General features: G+C 42.0%; 1 protein-coding gene across 6 annotated transcripts in view; it reads right to left on the bottom strand.

Moving 5' to 3' along the window:
• Positions 1–2,283: 2,283 nt before the first annotated feature.
• Positions 2,284–17,625, bottom strand: part of LOC120023568 (protein quaking-A-like) — a 94,443-nt gene continuing 79,101 nt past the window's right edge. The window contains exons 5-8 of one of the 6 annotated variants that reach the window (XM_038967601.1): positions 14,934–15,021; positions 12,941–13,357; positions 6,853–6,927; positions 2,284–5,804 (exon numbers count right to left, since the gene is read on the bottom strand). In XM_038967601.1, the coding sequence (XP_038823529.1) occupies positions 5,788–5,804; positions 6,853–6,927; positions 12,941–13,357; positions 14,934–15,021 (597 nt within the window). In that variant the 3' untranslated portion in view covers positions 2,284–5,787. Of the gene's footprint in view, positions 5,805–6,852; positions 6,928–10,065; positions 10,165–12,940; positions 13,358–14,933; positions 15,022–17,625 lie in introns of those variants that run through there. The other 5 variants (XM_038967604.1, XM_038967602.1, XM_038967605.1 and 2 more) reach the window with 5 other exon arrangements.

The following is a 17,625-nucleotide window of genomic DNA, read 5'->3' as shown; positions in this document are numbered from 1 at the left end:
CCCTTCTAGTATTACGCCATGTCTGATCTAGTCTATGAATCTACAATTGACACTGGTAATACCCAACAATGGTCAAAAGGCACAATGACCCTAATAAAGCAAACTAATGAGTTTACCCTATGGAGAATGGCTGGTGCTTAGTGAAACAGCCCTACGCAAGCATTACAATCAATAGAATAATAGTATAGAAAACCTGTTATTTTTACATTAATGCATAGCCTTTTCAAGGATTGTATAGTGACTATACATCAGATGACAGTGCAATTCAACAGTCGCATGCAGGAACATTTCAGTTTGAATGGGTCGTAATAACATGTTTTAAGTTTTATGAATATGTGCATTCGTATCTCCTGCTCTACAGTGTGTGTATATATAAATATATACACACAGTACCAGTCAAAAGTCTGAACACCCCTTCTCATTCAAAGGTTTCTTTATTTTTACTATTTTCTACATTGTAGAATAGTGAAGAAATCAAAACTGTGAAATAACACATTTGGAATCATGTAGTAACCAGAAGTGTTCAATAAAATAGATATTTTACATTTGAGATTCTACAAAGTAGCCACCATTTTCCTTGACAGCTTTGCACACTCTTGGCATTCTCTCAACCAGCTTCAACTGGAATGCTTTTCCAACAGTCTTGAAGGAGTTCCCACATACACTGAGCACTTGCTGGCTGCTTTTCCTTCACTCTGTGGTCCAACCATCTCAATTGGGTTGAGGTCAGGTGATTGTGGAGGCCAGATCATCTGATGCAGCACTCCATCAGTCTCCTTCTTGGTCAAATATCCCTTACACAGCCTGGAGGTGTTTTGGGTCATTGTCCTGTTGAAACAAATGACAGTGGGACTAAGTGGAAACCAGATGGGAGGGTTTTTCACTGCAGAATGCTGTGGTAGCCATGCTGGTTAAGTGTGCCTTGAATTCTAAATGTGTCACCAGCAAAGCACCATCACACCTCCTCCATGCTTCACGGTGGGAACCACACATGCAGAGATCATCCGTTCACCTACTCAGCGTCACAAAGACACGGCGTTTGGAACCAAAAATCTCAAATTTGGACTCCTCAGACCAAAGGACAGATTTCCACCGGTCTAATGTCCATTGCTCATGTTTCTTGGGCCTTCTTATTGGTGTCATTTTGTAGTGGTTTCTTTGCAGCAATTCAACTGTGAAGGCCTGATTCACACAGTCTCCTCTGAACAGTTGATGTGGAGATGTGTCTGTTACTTGAACTCTGAAGAATTTATTTGGGCTGCAATTTCTGAGGCTGGTTACTCCTCTGCAGCAGAGGCGACTCGGACTTCCATTTCCTGTGGCGGTCCTCATGAGAGCCAGTTTCATCACAGCGCTTGATTTTTGCGACTGCACTTGAAGAAACTGTCTTGAAATTTTCCAGATTGACTGACCTTCATGACTGTCGTTTCTCTTGGCTTATTTGAGCTGTTCTTGCAATATGGCCCAAATAGGGCTCTCTTCTGTATACCATCCCTACCTTGTCACAACATAACTGATTGGCTCAAACACATTAAGGGAAAAAAATGCAAATGAACTTAAGGCACACCTGTTAACTTAAATGAATTCCAGGTGACTACCTCATGAAGCTGTCAAGGAAAAGGGTGGCTACTTAAAAAATATAAAATATTGATTTGTTTAAGACTTTTGGTTACTACATTATTTCATAGTAGTCTCCACCATTATTCTACAACCTAGAAATTAGTATAAAAACCTTGGCATGAGTAGCTGTGTCCAAACTTGACTGGTGCTGTGTACAAACAGTGTATACGTACGTATATATCTCCATCGCCGATGTAGGGTGATGATTTAGACCACATTGGTAGTGAATCAGATGAGCTACTCCTTGACAAGGTATAGTACTGTATGATGAGTTGTACCTTTGTGTTGGACCCTAGTGTTTCAGCTGCAGCCCTAACCTTCCAGTTACACCTACAGAAAGCAGCTCCCTGGTTCTCCAACACTAAGCGAAACCACAACAAGAGTCGCGATAAACAGAAAGGACGGACGAGACATAGCAGCAGTGTTGGAATTATGAGCATGAAGAGTATAGCAGGTGCACAGGTTCCAGTTAGACTGTTTTTGTATGAGTATTCGCCTTGTGTACGTGCGTGCAAATATGAATGCTGCTGTGTATAAATATGCATGTGTGAAAGTGTTGTGGCCAGACACCAGTTTTAATTGTGTTAGTCCGTGAACCTGACCAAGGTAGTACATTCATAAAACTGGTTAAAAACACAAGACAAAAAAATATCAGCAAGTTAGTAAAATTCTTACTAAGAATGTTTTATTAAAATAAATGCCAAGGGGTTAATAAGAAAAATAACAGCATACACCATCAAAACTAAATGCAAGCATGTAAAAATACTTATGACAAGAAAAACGAATAAAGTCGCTAATGAGTTAAACAAGCTAGGATTTGGCAAGAAAACCAAATTTAACTCTAGTAAAGTCAACACTCCCCACTAGAGACAGATTTCAAGATGGGGGGGTTAAAACAAGTTGCAGTGGGCATCAAAAAAAAAAAGTCAGAAAAAAGATTGTATAATATACATATAAAATGAGATTAGAAAAATACATTATAAACCTGTAACAATGGCTGTAAATTACATTATCATACATGTAGTAGGCAGGCCAGTGAATACGGTACAGTTCACCATACACATGGACTAAACCAACCTTACACGATGACACAGCATAACATTGCAGAGGGAATATGTCTTAATACTGTCAAAATGCTGAATTGTCATCTCTTGCTCCACTTGAATATTGCATTTTTTTAATAGAATTCATAACACTGAAAACAAATGCATTAACATGTTCTGTGTGACAGCATGTATGAGAAAAATAAAGTGTCAGACTGCCAGGGAAGGTGAAATATTTAATAATCCATAATGTCTCAATTGATTTTATATATGTTTATTTTCTTTGTAATTAGATATAACCCCTTTTTGTTTCAGTAACTGAAAACTGCTTAGTTGTGAAGTCAAATGTGTTCGCCATAAAGAGGTAAGGCCCCTTTTCTAGTCTGTATACTGCATGTTGATCACTTCCAGAATTGGCACTGACGCACATTGTGGCAGGAACATTTGACTAAGACATCGTAATCAATAAACTTCATCCGGCTCAAGCCCCATCATCATTAGTGCCTCCCCTTCCAATAGAAAACAGCTCTGGACTACCATCTGGGAAACTCATCTTGGGGCTTGAAGTCATATATGACTTCATTACCGAACTGTAGTGGGAAGGCATTGGCCTTTTTTTATTTATTTTTTAAACAAATTGGTATACACGCAATATACTCTTCTTCTGTTACTCAATTATTTTATATGTCATTCATTTATTCGCATTAATAAGATGTCCTGGCAGACTTCTGCATCGCTATTGGCAGTTTGTTCTTGGTAGAATAATCACAGTAACCAGAAATCAATACAACAATAGCGATAATCTAATTCAAAACGAAGAGAAATAAGAAATACAACTTGTTCGGATGGCAGAGGGTAAAAAATAATAATCGTAAAACAAAAACCCTAACTTATACTTAGGAAGACGAACCATGGCACATATTTTAGCTGGTCATACGACTGCTATTCTTTTTGCATAGAATAACTTCAGTAGCTCAGCAATAATGACAACTCTTAAGAGCTTATCACAGAAGCCGTTCCTCTCTGCGCATTCCTCGTTGGTGCTGGATATTATCGAACAGAATGTTAACACTCGGAAAAAGAAACGACCGTCGATAAGGCACTTTTTCTATCTTCTCTGAACGTCTCTCCCTCGCTTCGTAACCCTTACATCCTTGCAACGTTTGTAGGTATGACTATTTGTCTTTATTTTCCTAGCCAATAATATCCAAAGTAACAGCATCCGCATCACCACCTTTTTCCCTCTACACTATTTTTTGTTGCATTTTTTTATATTTTGTAACTGCAAGTGAAGTATAAAAAGCTAAAATCGCCAAAAATATATTTCTCTTCTCCAGCACCCTGTAAAAGTATCCAATTGTGTTCTCTATCTTTAATATGCAATGACAGGTATCTACATATATAACAGGTATGTAAATAAAGCAATCTGAACAGGCAGGCATGGCTTTCACATCCTATTTTTTTTTTTCTCTTGAGAAAGAATTAGAGAAACTCATGGGCTAAGGATCTGGACCATACCTTTATGGAGACACATTGTGGATGTGCTAATTGGGGGACTTCAAAAGGGCGAGAGTTACAAATAAATACACCCCCCCCTCCCCAAATCAAATAGATTCTTATTTGCATGAGAGAAAGTATCATGACCCCATTATGACTTGATTGGTATCAAATTTGAAATAGATTAAAGAAACCTACTAAATATTCTAGCAAAGAAAATTGGCCAAATGCTGATACACAATATGAAAATGGATTTTAGGCTGGGGTGTAAATACAACCCCCCCCAAAAAAAAAGGCAAAATCAAACAAAGAAAAAATGAAAACAAAATGTATATTTACAAAACTTCACTATAAGGATCCCCCCCACCAGAAGCCCTCTAGAGTCAATCGGCTTTGCCTCTTCATGGGAAACTAGAGCTTTGTGTGATAAACAACCTTGATCTTTTTGATTGGCTGTCAACTCGCACTTAAACATGCACGAAATCACATCCTTTCAAGCTCTAAAATTACGGCACGCCCACTGCAGTTAGATACATATTTATATAGATATAATTCAACTGGAAACCCTTTGGCAAATTACACACACACACACACTTAATACTTTTTTTTGTCTTTTAGATCACAGCTCGTATAATTGGTTGGGATTCTCCAAATGCATCAGGCACTGTACACTTGGAAGTGTGGAGGAGCATAGTTAAGGTCAGTAGCTAGTTAACTATATATCCATTGCTCCACTGTGCCCTAACCCTCAACACATCTTTTTATTACTATAATGAAAGTAGGATCTCTCCTCATCCCAATTCTTCCCCAGCACCCCTCCTAGCTTCCGCTAACTGCCCGTGATAGGCCTTCCACCGCCAAAGCTGAGTCCTTACAACCTGCTTCGTCTGGCTAGTTCTTCAGAGCTAATAAGTGTATTAACGAGAAAACAAAATCAACCAAAAACCAAAAGAAACAAAATTATAATAAGCTCAATTTGCAATCAATTTAGCCATGCTTTTAACAGACAGCTGTTCAGGGCACACCCAGAATGTGTCAGCATATCATTAAGTAAGTCTCAGAGTTTCAAAATACCGGACTACATTAACAAGTTGGAGTGTAGCTGCTTTCCTTTCATTTCTTTCATCGCCAGCAAGTAGGTGTGGAATGGGTGGCTTGGCATTGCATGTTGGATGAAGAATGAGGCCATGTTTGGGAGAGACAGTCTGGGTTCAGTTCCCATTTAGCGTTGTTTAGTAAATACTAGTGAGATCACCGAATCAGAGCAGGTATGGGTGGGGTTGTGGACAGGGAGGGTGGGATCTTTATTGCTATATAAATTCAGTGCAGATTCATTAGTAACAATACATACACATCCACCCAGTTTGTGATTGATGAAGAAAAATAAATGGGAATTCAACTCAATGAACAGAAAGAAATAAAAAGCAACTGTTGGGTATGTATGATAGATATTGTGTTAAAAACCAAATGGTTTTATCAAAAACATGTTAGGGTAACTGTACGGACAGGCGCCCCTCTCACTGCATCCGAGAAGCTAGCAAAAGGCAATTACCAGTTAACTGATCAGCAGGCAGGCTTGGGGCGGCTCGTCATTGGGTGAAGAGTTCAGAGGTCAGAAGGTCATGTGTTAGTTGCCGGTGGCGGCTAGGTGATTAGAAACAAAAAACAAAAGAAAAAAAAGATAGAAAGGATATTAGTGTCAGCAAGAAGAGACTAATGACATCATTTTAACAATAAAATGAATGCAATCTTTTATTCCCCCTAATTTCCCGCCAAGAAACAAACCCGGCTAATCTTGAAATAATCATGACGTTGTTACATCATGATCGAAACTACTAAGCCCCCAACCTAAATCAAACGCAACATTGCCCCCAGTACCCACAAACAGAAGCAAAGAAAACATACACGTACAAAGTTAACAAATAAAATAAGTGTTTTAGTTTTCGCGGTTGGAATGCAAGTTAAACAGTGTGATTAGTGGTAAGACTTAAACTAGTGTTATGCAAGGAATAACAGTAACTAGTGTTATGTAATGAATCGATGAATCACTGTTTTCCGATTCCTTCTCTTTATTTATATACAGTAGCCATAAACACATTTGTTATAAAAAAAAAAAGAATATAAAATTACAGTACCTCGTGCACAACTGAAATATGTTATTTTTTTAAAATTTTATTTCAATACTTAAAATACACCGGAGAAAGACTAAACTAGCTTAAGTATGTCAGTTTTACATAAACAAAACAATTCAAGAGAGAGAAAAAAAAAATGGTGCATGGTAGCAACGAGGCTACTGTAGTGTTGTCTACTTTTTCCAGTTAGCGTTTAGTCGCTGTCCACTGTTCCTCACAAGTAGAACATTTATTATGAATGGAACAAGTCTAACCTATTTTAGGATCTATCTCAGAGGATTGTTAAGAAAATGTAGCTTGAACACTGCGTGTACTACCTGTTCTGTCACCAAGGGTCACAGTTCATGTAAACCAAAGCAATCAAGATCGCTTTTGCCTGAGCATTGAAATAGTTATATGGAGTACTGTGAGAACTATGTAAACAATGTGCATACCACAGTCAACCATTTAGGTGGTGTGTGTGTACGTGTGTAGAAAGGAAGGTGGTGAAAAAAAAGTGACTCAAATATAAGGCAATGCAATCAACAGCCAAAGTTAAGTATCTTAGAGACTAAACTAACCTCTGTCTGCGGTCACAATCCTTTGGTAAGGACGGACCCGCGAGTCATGCCGTCTCACTTTAGTAGCCATTGCACCTAGATTGCAACAGGTCCACAAGGTTAGAAACCATTCACTTCAGGAAGGGAAAACAAGTCTTACAGTAATACACATATACATTATATATATATATATAAAATATACAAACATGTATAGAAAATGCATAGAAAAAAAATACACATTTGCTTTAACTTGATATCTATAAAAGTATAACTTAGGTAATACAATTCCATAGTACACAGTGTTAGAGGATTCTTTGAAACCGGCAGGCAAGGGGACAGGGGACTAAGGCTGTCTAGAAGAAAAACATGTTCCAGGAGGTGGATTGAGAAATTTAGTGATTTTGTAGGGTGTGAAAATCCAAAGCGGCTCAGATCCTAACTGGATAGTGCTAGACACTACCTGGCTCTCTCACGTCTCTACATCCCAGTCAATCTGCTCACTGGCAGTCATTCCACGGAATATGTCACAAATGAAGACAGATATTTCAATTATCCTAGTGCATGGTTGGTCTGGATATCATACACGGAAATATCGTAACATACTATGTCTCGGTAAGGTTGTTGTATGGTTGCATAGGAACTGTGACCGTGCATAGAGATCATTTTGTGTGTGAAAGGTAAATCCTTAAGTTGGTCTAAAAGCCTAGCTAGAGCGAGGTGCAGTCAGCAAAACACCATTTCAGGACTCAGGGGTCGTATCTCTTGGGCTTTTATCCGACTGTCAATATTTATGATTTAGTTTGAGCCGGGGAAGGATGGCCTCCCAGATTCCGGGGCGAGAGAGAAACAGCGTGATGCTGGGGTGGCCATATTTCTCTGCTCTTCATTACCCAGAGAGCGTTTAAAGAGATTTGTGACAGAGGCTTTCATTGGCTAAATGGTGGCCGTCCCCACAGAATGGGTCACCATGACAACCATCTGGGCATCGAGTCAAATCGCATACTACTAAACGCTCTTAGCTGCAGTCAAGTTAACACTTTAAAGGAGACTTAACTCAGAATGTTATCTCTAGGATCAGAAGGCTTGGGGAGGTTTCTATGCTGGAATGGGCCAGTGACGGTTACATCACATTTGAAAACAGCCAAACAACCCTGGCAGGTAGGAAAACTGCAATGATTCACAGGGATGGTTGATGGCTACGCCAGCCCGCCCACATTCCAATCTGTAGCACCAGATGTTCTGAGGTTTCCTAACGCTAAGGACTGAGCAGCGCTAGTAGAGCCAATTGGTGGTGTTCCAATGGGTCTCCGTTGAAGGCACCGATCAATACGACAAGTAAATAAAACACACTAAGCTGCTGTGCCCTCCAAGTTAGAGAGAAAAGCCAGTAGGCTCTGTACTACACAACGGCTCCCAGAGACATCCCTCACACACGCACCGACACAGGTCAGCTAACATGGCAGTCTTGTGATGTCAGGATCAACATCATTTACCCCCTAGAGTCAAATTTAAGATGTATTGAAAATCCAACAAAATCAGTCAGTCAGTTGAAGCTAAATACACTGCTCAAAAAAATAAAGGGAACACTTAAACACAATGTAACTCCAAGTCAATCACACTTCTGTGAAATCAAACTGTCCACTTAGGAAGCAACACTGATTGACGATAAATTTCACATGCTGTTGTGCAAATGGAATAGAAAACAGATGGAAATTATAGGCAATTAGCAAGACACCCCCAATAAAGGAGTGGTTCTGCAGGTGGTGACCACAGACCACTTCTCAGTTCCTATGCTTCCTGGCTGATGTTTTGGTCACTTTTGAATGCTGGCGGTGCTTTCACTCTAGTGGTAGCATGAGACGGAGTCTACAACCCACACAAGTGGCTCAGGTAGTGCAGCTCATCCAGGATGGCACATCAATGCGAGCTGTGGCAAGAAGGTTTGCTGTGTCTGTCAGCGTAGTGTCCAGAGCATGGAGGCGCTACCAGGAGACAGGCCAGTACATCAGGAGACGTGGAGGAGGCCGTAGGAGGGCAACAACCCAGCAGCAGGACCGCTACCTCCGCCTTTGTGCAAGGAGGAGCACTGCCAGAGCCCTGCAAAATGACCTCCAGCAGGCCACAAATGTGCATGTGTCTGCTCAAACGGTCAGAAACAGACTCCATGAGGGTGGTATGAGGGCCCGACGTCCACAGGTGGGGGTTTTGCTTACAGCCCAACACCGTGCAGGACGTTTGGCATTTGCCAGAGAACACCAAGATTGGCAAATTTGCCACTGGCGCCCTGTGCTCTTCACAGATGAAAGCAGGTTCACACTGAGTACATGAGCACATGTGACAGACGTGACAGAGTCTGGAGACGCCGTGGAAAACGTTCTGCTGCCTGCAACATCCTCCAGCATGACCGGTTTGGCGGTGGGTCAGTCATGGTGTGGGGTGGCATTTCTTTTTGGGGCCGCACAGCCCTCCATGTGCTCGCCAGAGGTAGCCTGACTGCCATTAGGTACCGAGATGAGATCCTCAGACCCCTTGTGAGACCATATGCTGGTGCGGTTGGCCCTGGGTTCCTCCTAATGCAAGACAATGCTAGACCTCATGTGGCTGGAGTATCTCAGCAGTTCCTGCAAGAGGAAGGCATTGATGCTATGGACTGGCCCGCCCGTTCCCCAGACCTGAATCCAATTGAGCACATCTGGGACATCATGTCTCGCTCCATCCACTAACGCCACGTTGCACCACAGACTGTCCAGGAGTTGGCGGATGCTTTAGTCCAGGTCTGGGAGGAGATCCCTCAGGAGACCATCCGCCACCTCATCAGGAGCATGCCCAGGCGTTGTAGGGAGGTCATACAGGCACGTGGAGGCCACACACACTACTGAGCCTCATTTTGACTTGTTTTAAGGACATTACATCAAAGTTGGATCAGCCTGTAGTGTGGTTTTCCACTTTAATTTTGAGTGTGACTCCAAATCCAGACCTCCATGGGTTGATAAATTTGATTTCCATTGATAACAAAAATCACACAAAAATTGTCAGCACATTCAACTATGTAAAGAAAAAAGTATTTAATAAGAATATTTCATTCATTCAGATCTAGGATGTGTTATTTTAGTGTTCCCTTTATTTTTTTGAGCAGTGTATATATTTTTCCAGATCAGCCAGTGTCGCACTTCCGCATCAGCCAGTGTCGCACTTCCGCATCAGCCAGTGTCGCACTTCCGCATCAGCCAGTGTCGCACTTCCGCATCAGCCAGTGTCGCACTTCCGCATCAGCCAGTGTCGCACTTCCGCATCAGCCAGTGTCGCACTTCCGCATCAGCCAGTGTCGCACTTCTGCATTAGCGGAAAAAAATGTTTTTTTTTATTAATGGAAGTATGAAGGTAGTTTTGTTATATATTTTAACACATCTTGTAGATTTAGGGCAGACACTTTATTATACATTTTTGGACTGTCCTTTTTGCCATTTATGAATGTTTTATTCAATGCAGTAAAGGCCAAAATCAATATTTTATCAAATAATTACATTTTTTGATACCTAAAGGGGGTCCTGAAATCCAAAATCAAATAGCTAAATAATCCATGGTATGACCATCTTAAAATAATTCCATGTCAGTTTAGCACCTCCCCCGACGTCTTAGATGAATGAATTAAGGCAGCGGCACAAACAGGAAAGTCCTCTGTCGAAACTCAATGAGGTATGCTGTGGCACACTCATTGTTTGGTCGAATTAAGAGTGCAACAGCCTCCATAAAATATGACTTCAGGAAACTAGGCGTATGTCGCACGTCACTACTTCACAGGAAAGGCATTTTAACGTCAACTAAAATACATTTTTGGGGCAGAAATGCATTCTGGAGCATGTGAACTTTCATGTGCCTTAATAAAATAACAATTAATTAAAATTGTTACATTACGAGCCTAGTTGGTTTAGCCACGGAAAAAGTCAGGAACCTTCCCGCTAGAGATGGGCTGAGATAATGGATGGGCTGGACATGCCGGGAGATGAGTTTGGATTGGTCTGCCATTTAGCATGCTTCTGTTTATAACATGAGCAGCTCAGTATGTGTTGATAGTACTTTCTACCACACCCTTTTTGAAATATATAACGTTAGCCATCGATAACTACAAAAGTTACTCCTTCTCAACATTGATGCCCTGAATTTAGCAGACGCTATCGACAGATTAGTTGGAGAAAGTGATTAGCTACTTCCTGCACCTGCCACACTGCCACGGTCAGTGTGAACCGGAGTGACTGACAACGCTGGCCAAACGGTTAGAAACAAAACAGAGTTAAATGGTTCGTCTGCCATGAAGCGTTCATCCATGTATACAGGTAAGAGTCTAGCTAGATTTTCTGATAAGTTTATAATTGTCTGAAAGTTGTTTACTGAAAAAATTACTGTTAGCTAGCTAACGTTACGTGTATGATCTGTATAGTAATATTATTCTAATCAGAAATCCATGTGCATTCTTAGTTTAGCCTAATGTTAGCTAGCTAACATCAAACCTGGTTATCTACCTGTAGATTCATACTACAGCTATGATAATGTTTGTATTGGTTGGTAGTTTGAGTTGGGATTATATAGCTGTTCATTGTTTAGCTAGCTAGCGAGAGATATATATACACACGTCCCCAGATGTGTGTATTACATGACCCATCAAGTTAGCCAGGTGTGTCTGGGGGTGATTACAGCCACCAATTGTACTTCAAGAACATGTCTAGACAATATTGACCAATCTACTTAGCGAGACGTGGCTGGGGGTTGGTTATAGCATTTCCTTCACATGACCCATCAATTTAGACAAGTGTGTTAAGCTTCATCTAATAATTACAAAATATTTTTATCTGGATCCTTTGTCAATTAAGGCAGCCCCCCGCACCTCTGATTCAGATGGGTTGGGTTAAATGCGGAAGACATTTCAGTTGTACAACTGACTAGATATCCCGTTTCTTTTCTATTTTTGATATTGTTACTTGTGTAAACATTAGTGAAATGGTTACCTGTATCCTGTGCATGTGACAAAATCAACATTGATATAGTGTGTGTTTACCACAGATGGTAACGTGAAGAACATTACCTGCACCAAAGTCAGATTAATATATAGGCCAAGGACTAGATAGGGGAAAACTGCAGGTAAAAATACACTATTGTAGGCTACTACTTTCACCACTTTGTCTTGAAATCTTTGGTTGTTTACTAAACTAAATCACTCTGTTCAGCAAATGCCTCATGTGAATCCTTAAAAGAGATGAGTGGGGCTAAGGCTTAAGAGGGTGTGAACAATGCTGAATGGGTGTAGACAAAGAGCTCTCCAGTAGGCATACCAAAATAATCAAGGTCCATTTTCTCAAAGGTGAGGTTACAAGTTATTCAACTTTCAAAGCAGAATTACTTTCTCATTGTTAACTTATGATATACAAATGTCTAGCTCTGAGTCTACTTTAATCCAATGTAATAAATTTAAAAAAGTTAAAAAAAATTGCTACATAAGACCGAATCAAGGCAGTCGGTTACAAATGTTAGTCATTATCGTCTATTTTGTTGAAAATGTTTCTTTGGCAGCATATTGCATACACACCCGCACCTACAGAATGTAATTCCCACAGCTGACGTAATGACTGGGGAATGTCTGTGGCTTGTACTAAGTTGAAGTTCAAGAAGGTGAAAACTGAGACAAATGGAAAAATGAGAACAGTAAATTTAATGAACTTCCCCGCCGGGACAAAGGGCACTTTCTACTGGCATCAAGGCCAGAGCTGCAGAGTTAGCTGGGGGAAAACTGAATCATTTCAAAAGCTGTTGAAATCCAGGGGGAGCCACCGCCAGACTGAATCTGCCTCTTGCATGTGCATAGAAAGGCGAGAGCGCGGGTGTGTGCAATCATGCATGTCCCTGTCAGAGTGTGTGTGTGTGTGGTGTGTGGGTATTCTCAGACAAGGCAACAACTTGAGCCAGGGAAAGGATTTGGTGGGGAGATAGACATTTTTCGTTTTAGTGTAACTGGAAGAAAAAAATCCCTGTCCCCCTTGCCCTTTATTAGCCATTAGGTCATAAGGTCACACCAATAACAACCCTATTTTCTTTCAGCTGGATACGACATATTTACCTTTTAAGTCCTGACTGTGGCTCATCGAAGCCGCGTCCAAAAACCCAGGGTAAAACAAGCTGCCCTCCTGTCCGGGGCTAAAGGGGCCGCCGCCCAGGCCCCAGGGACGCTTACCTAGAACCCCACTGTGGTCGATAGGGTACTCCAACAGGGAGGTGGGTGCCAGGGCGTACGGGTAGTCGTACGGGGAGGCGTAGATGATGCCGCCTTCCGGTGAGGGAGGCACCAGGGTTGGGGTGCCGTTGTGCAACATGCCCTGCATTTGGGGTTGTCGGATGATGTTCATGATGGGGGTGCCTCCCGGTGTGGGGGGCCTCATTTGCTGATGGGGGGCCATCATATGCCCCTGGGGGGCCTGTATTAGGCGGGGGCCCTGAGCGGCGGCTGCCGCCGCTGCAAGAGAGAACGCAAGGGGGTCTGCCATAAGCAAAAAGAGTGAAAGAGAAAGATGGAGACAGAGATACAAGACAAGGGGGTAAAGATGTGGTGTGGGTGACCAATCACAGGTCGAGAAGCAGGTTGAAAATACAAAACAGCAGGAAAAGGGGGTAGGGAGAAAAGGAGGGGAGGGGCGAAAAAAAGGAAAATTAGTCCATGCAATGATCAAAGTGAACCAGCAAACCAAAAATTGAGTAAAGAAAATAACCCATACCAAAATAAAAAAAAAATAGATTATAAATTGCTAAAAATGATGCCATTACCCCAATGCACAGAGCATATTAAGCATACCAATCACCATGACAACCACAAATTAATGTACTGCGGACGGCACAAGTGATTAAAACAAATACACAAGGCAACAGAAATTAAGCCACTGGCCACAGAGGAGACTAGGAGTGCCAGTTTCTGATATGGACCAATAGGATTAGGTCAATCCCCAGAAAAGACAATTGAGTCTATTGGACGACTCTGAGCCTATGAGGCCTTGAGTGGGACCGACTAGTTGATATTGGCCAATACTGGATATATAAGTACAGTTCAGATTCACTCCTCTACATGACCCTGAGACCATTTTGGTTGGCTGAAAAAAAACAATAAAAGATTGTCCAAATGGCTTTGCATATTTTCCAACGTCATACCACACAAGTTAAAATCACTGACGGCCGGGGCGACTGAATCAATGTTTTACATGTAGCTCTTTGGCCCATGATTCGGTGGCTGTCGAGGCTAATTCACACCAAGTATCACTAGTCTGGTTATCTCCATTGTGTTGCCAGCCACTGGTCCAGACATTGGTATTACAAACCAAATGTATCTAGATTTTTTTTTTTTTTTTTTCTCTCAACACTTCAAGCCTTTTGGACTGACCAAATGTGCAAAACAAACTTATCGCCATTACTAATATCATTCAGTAACAAATGATAATGTAAACAGTAAATGGTCAATTGAAAGCAGTCACCCCAAAACATTGAAATAAAGACGTTGCAAGGCATTTATTTAAGATCACAGGCATGAGAGTGCAGAAACCGCAAGAGCACTGGGCGGGATGAACTCCACAGAAAGTAACACTGGTGATTGGAAATCAAAACTGTAACAGATGCGTGAACTACATCATGCAGAGATGACAGTGATTTCTGCGATGCGCTGCAGGCATACCGAAACCACCTCGAGATTGCAACAAATTGTGATTGCATCCATATGGGGAGGGAAAGGGGCACAGAGGGGGGAGCGGTGAGAGGGAGGGATGGAGGGGACACTGCTCTACTTTGATACAGGTGGTTTGTGAGGTAGGTAGACACTGGTTGGACAACACTTCAGAGAAATGTGCAGTCTACAAAAGAAATTGGTCAAGACACATGACACTGCAATGACTACATACATGAACCTAGTAGAGGCACACAGTATATCATGCGCATGTTACATTTCTTCTTCACTGTGGTCATTAAGAGATTCTTACCCGTCAATAAAATAAAATGGATTATGATAAACTTTGTGTCACGTTAGTCAATGTGGATCAAAACAGGACCTTCGTGAATGTGGTTGTAAAGCTTACGTGTCTTGATGTTGGTGTCACGGTATGTCCCGTTGAGAATGGCCAGCTCCATTAGCTGCATCTTCTTCAGATTATCCTCTCCTTCCGCCTGGAACAAACAACCGAGTCATTTCAATTGACAAGTCATTTCACTGTGCCACTATTGCAAGAGGGACATGGGGACAGAAAAACCACTTGGTCACAAAATCATTAGTGCACACTGTAGCAATCTGTAAACGGAACACCCTTTGCAATGAAAACGAGTTATTGGACAAACTCAGACAGGTCCCTTCCCGTTTGCTTCCTAGTGAATACCCCCCCAGTTTGTTCTCCATAAGCACAAGTTGCATGGGAGTGGAAGGCACAGATGAGCTACAACACCATGTTGCTGCATCTAACGCTTTGCTAAAATCGCTGACAGACATTAGGCAGGGAAAACGCACGCATAAACCACCACCCTATCAGCAAGATAATTACGGTATTTTTTGGGTTCAGGTGCGCAATAACAGCCCAGTTAATGTCAGTCCTGTCAACTAATGTTTGCATAAATAAATACAAAAGCCCTGCCTCTGTCATTATCACCCAAATTAGTCAAGTGAAATTACTCATGTAGAGCAATTAAGTTAGCGCCCCCCTTCCTGAGCCTGCCATTTTCCCCCTGAAGTGACTAAACCCTTCTTAACCATGAAAATGCAGTGATTTTCCAGGTAGTGGAGCGTAATAAAGTAGGACCAGTGTGATTTCAGCAGACAGACAGGAAAGGCCCACCCAGGGGGCCCCAGACTTCACATCTGCTCTACGCTTCAGAAAGACAAGTGCTTCATGGGTGCACCTGTACCGGAATACACGAGACCCGATCTCAGACCCAAGCTGGTCCGGCTCCAGAACTAAATGTCGCGGGTCTGGGTCGGATCTGATATGATTGTCATGGGTATGTGTAATTAACGGACTTGTTCGAAAGGAACATTTCAGATCCGAACGTGACTGCTGCAGTAGAGAAATTGTATAAGTTAGGCTGCTGCGCTTGCTTTCACAAGAGTGGGGCGTGTAGCTTGTTGGCCAATCATAAGTCAAAGTGGCAATAGGCTACAGTCAGTCTCCATCTGTGGCCAAAGTTAAGATATCAAATCAATGGAAGATGGAGTTAAAATGAAAAAGTATAATAGGTTACAATGACCAAGAGACAACAGGTAGGCTGCTACTTAAAATTTGAATGGAGTTGTTTGGTGGCAGGACAGCCTAGTGGTCAGAGCGTTGGGCCGAAAGGTTGGTGGATCAAATCCACGAGCTGCTGAGGTCAAAAATCGGACCTTTTGCCCATGAAATAGGCAGTTTAACCCACTGTTCCTAGGCCGTCATAGTAAATACGAATTTGTTCTTAACTGACTTGCCTAGTTAAAAAAAATAAAAAAAAATAAGTGTAGGACGAGAAAGCGCATGCCTTGAGTAGCCTAGCTAGCTTCTCCCAGTTTGACGCAGTCAAGACCGGTACTACGTAATCATATTGGATGATAAACTAGCTATTAATCTACTATAGCGTGAGCTGGCTTGGTTGGTTGCTGTCTCCTTCACCATGTCACTTGCTCACACTAGCCCACAGACAGCCCCTGCTAGAGCATCACTTCTCTACCTCCCCTCCCACAAGCTTTATTGGCTCCGGTTAATAAAGTAGCATAAAAATGTATTTCTGCTGCTTCCCTCACTCGGATCGGGTCTGGATACCACCAGGTCTATACGGAACAGGTCTAGTTGTCCTCGGATCCGTTTGGAACGGGTCTATTTAAAAAATAAAGTATATTTACGCATTGTGTCCGGGTGGGATAGCCCCATGTCCCTTTTGGAACAGGTCCAACTTTGACCTGTGAAGGACTCTACTTCTCAGAAAGCAGACTCGAGAGCTCCATTGTCATGACAGGATTACGTTTTGGCCGGGTTGTTCAGACTCGATAAAAAGAGGACAAGGCTGTTAACGGCGGCGCAATAAAGACAAGGGCAAGTTTGACATGCCGGCGCACCATTCAATATCACACGCTTTTCCTTGGAGTAAATAGCCAGTAAAAAAATAAATAATAATAATTAAAAAAAAGTTTACTGCCTTTTTCAATCAGGCCAAGGTGGGGAGAAAAAAAGTGCCACAGATAGCAAGGCTCAAAGTAAAGACCTCCCCAAAGACACCTTTCAAGGGGAAGACTAAGGGTGGGGGGGACAGAGGAGACAGTGGCTGGTCTCAACTGAAGGCTGTGGTTTCAGACTACACACAAGGTTGTGCGCTACGGTCCACAATAGTCGTTGGCTGTACTGGTGGCAATTAACTTAATAGGGGGCGCTGTTTTCACTATGGGAAAAAATCGTGCCCAAATTAAACGGCCTCGTACTCGGTTCTAGATTATACAATATGCATATTATTATTGGATAGAAAACACTCAAGTTTCTAAAACTGTTTGAATTATATCTGTGAGTAAAACAGAACTCATATGGCAGCAAACTTCCAGACAGGAAGTGAAAATTCTGAAAATGGGGCTCTGTCAGGGCCTGCCTATTCAACTGGCTTATATTTATGGATCGGTATGCACTTCATACGCCTTCCACTAGATGGCAACAGGCAGTAGAAGGTTGAATGGGGTGTCTAGCTTGATGTGAGGCCGAATGAGTCAGTTTTCAACTGTGCACAGGGGAACTCCACATTGTCTTCTGAAATGCGTTACGTATACAC

Source organism: Salvelinus namaycush, chromosome 28 (assembly GCF_016432855.1).
Source record: "Salvelinus namaycush isolate Seneca chromosome 28, SaNama_1.0, whole genome shotgun sequence".
Lineage (NCBI taxonomy): Eukaryota > Metazoa > Chordata > Actinopteri > Salmoniformes > Salmonidae > Salvelinus > Salvelinus namaycush.
This window is presented reverse-complemented; position numbering and strand designations above follow the sequence as displayed.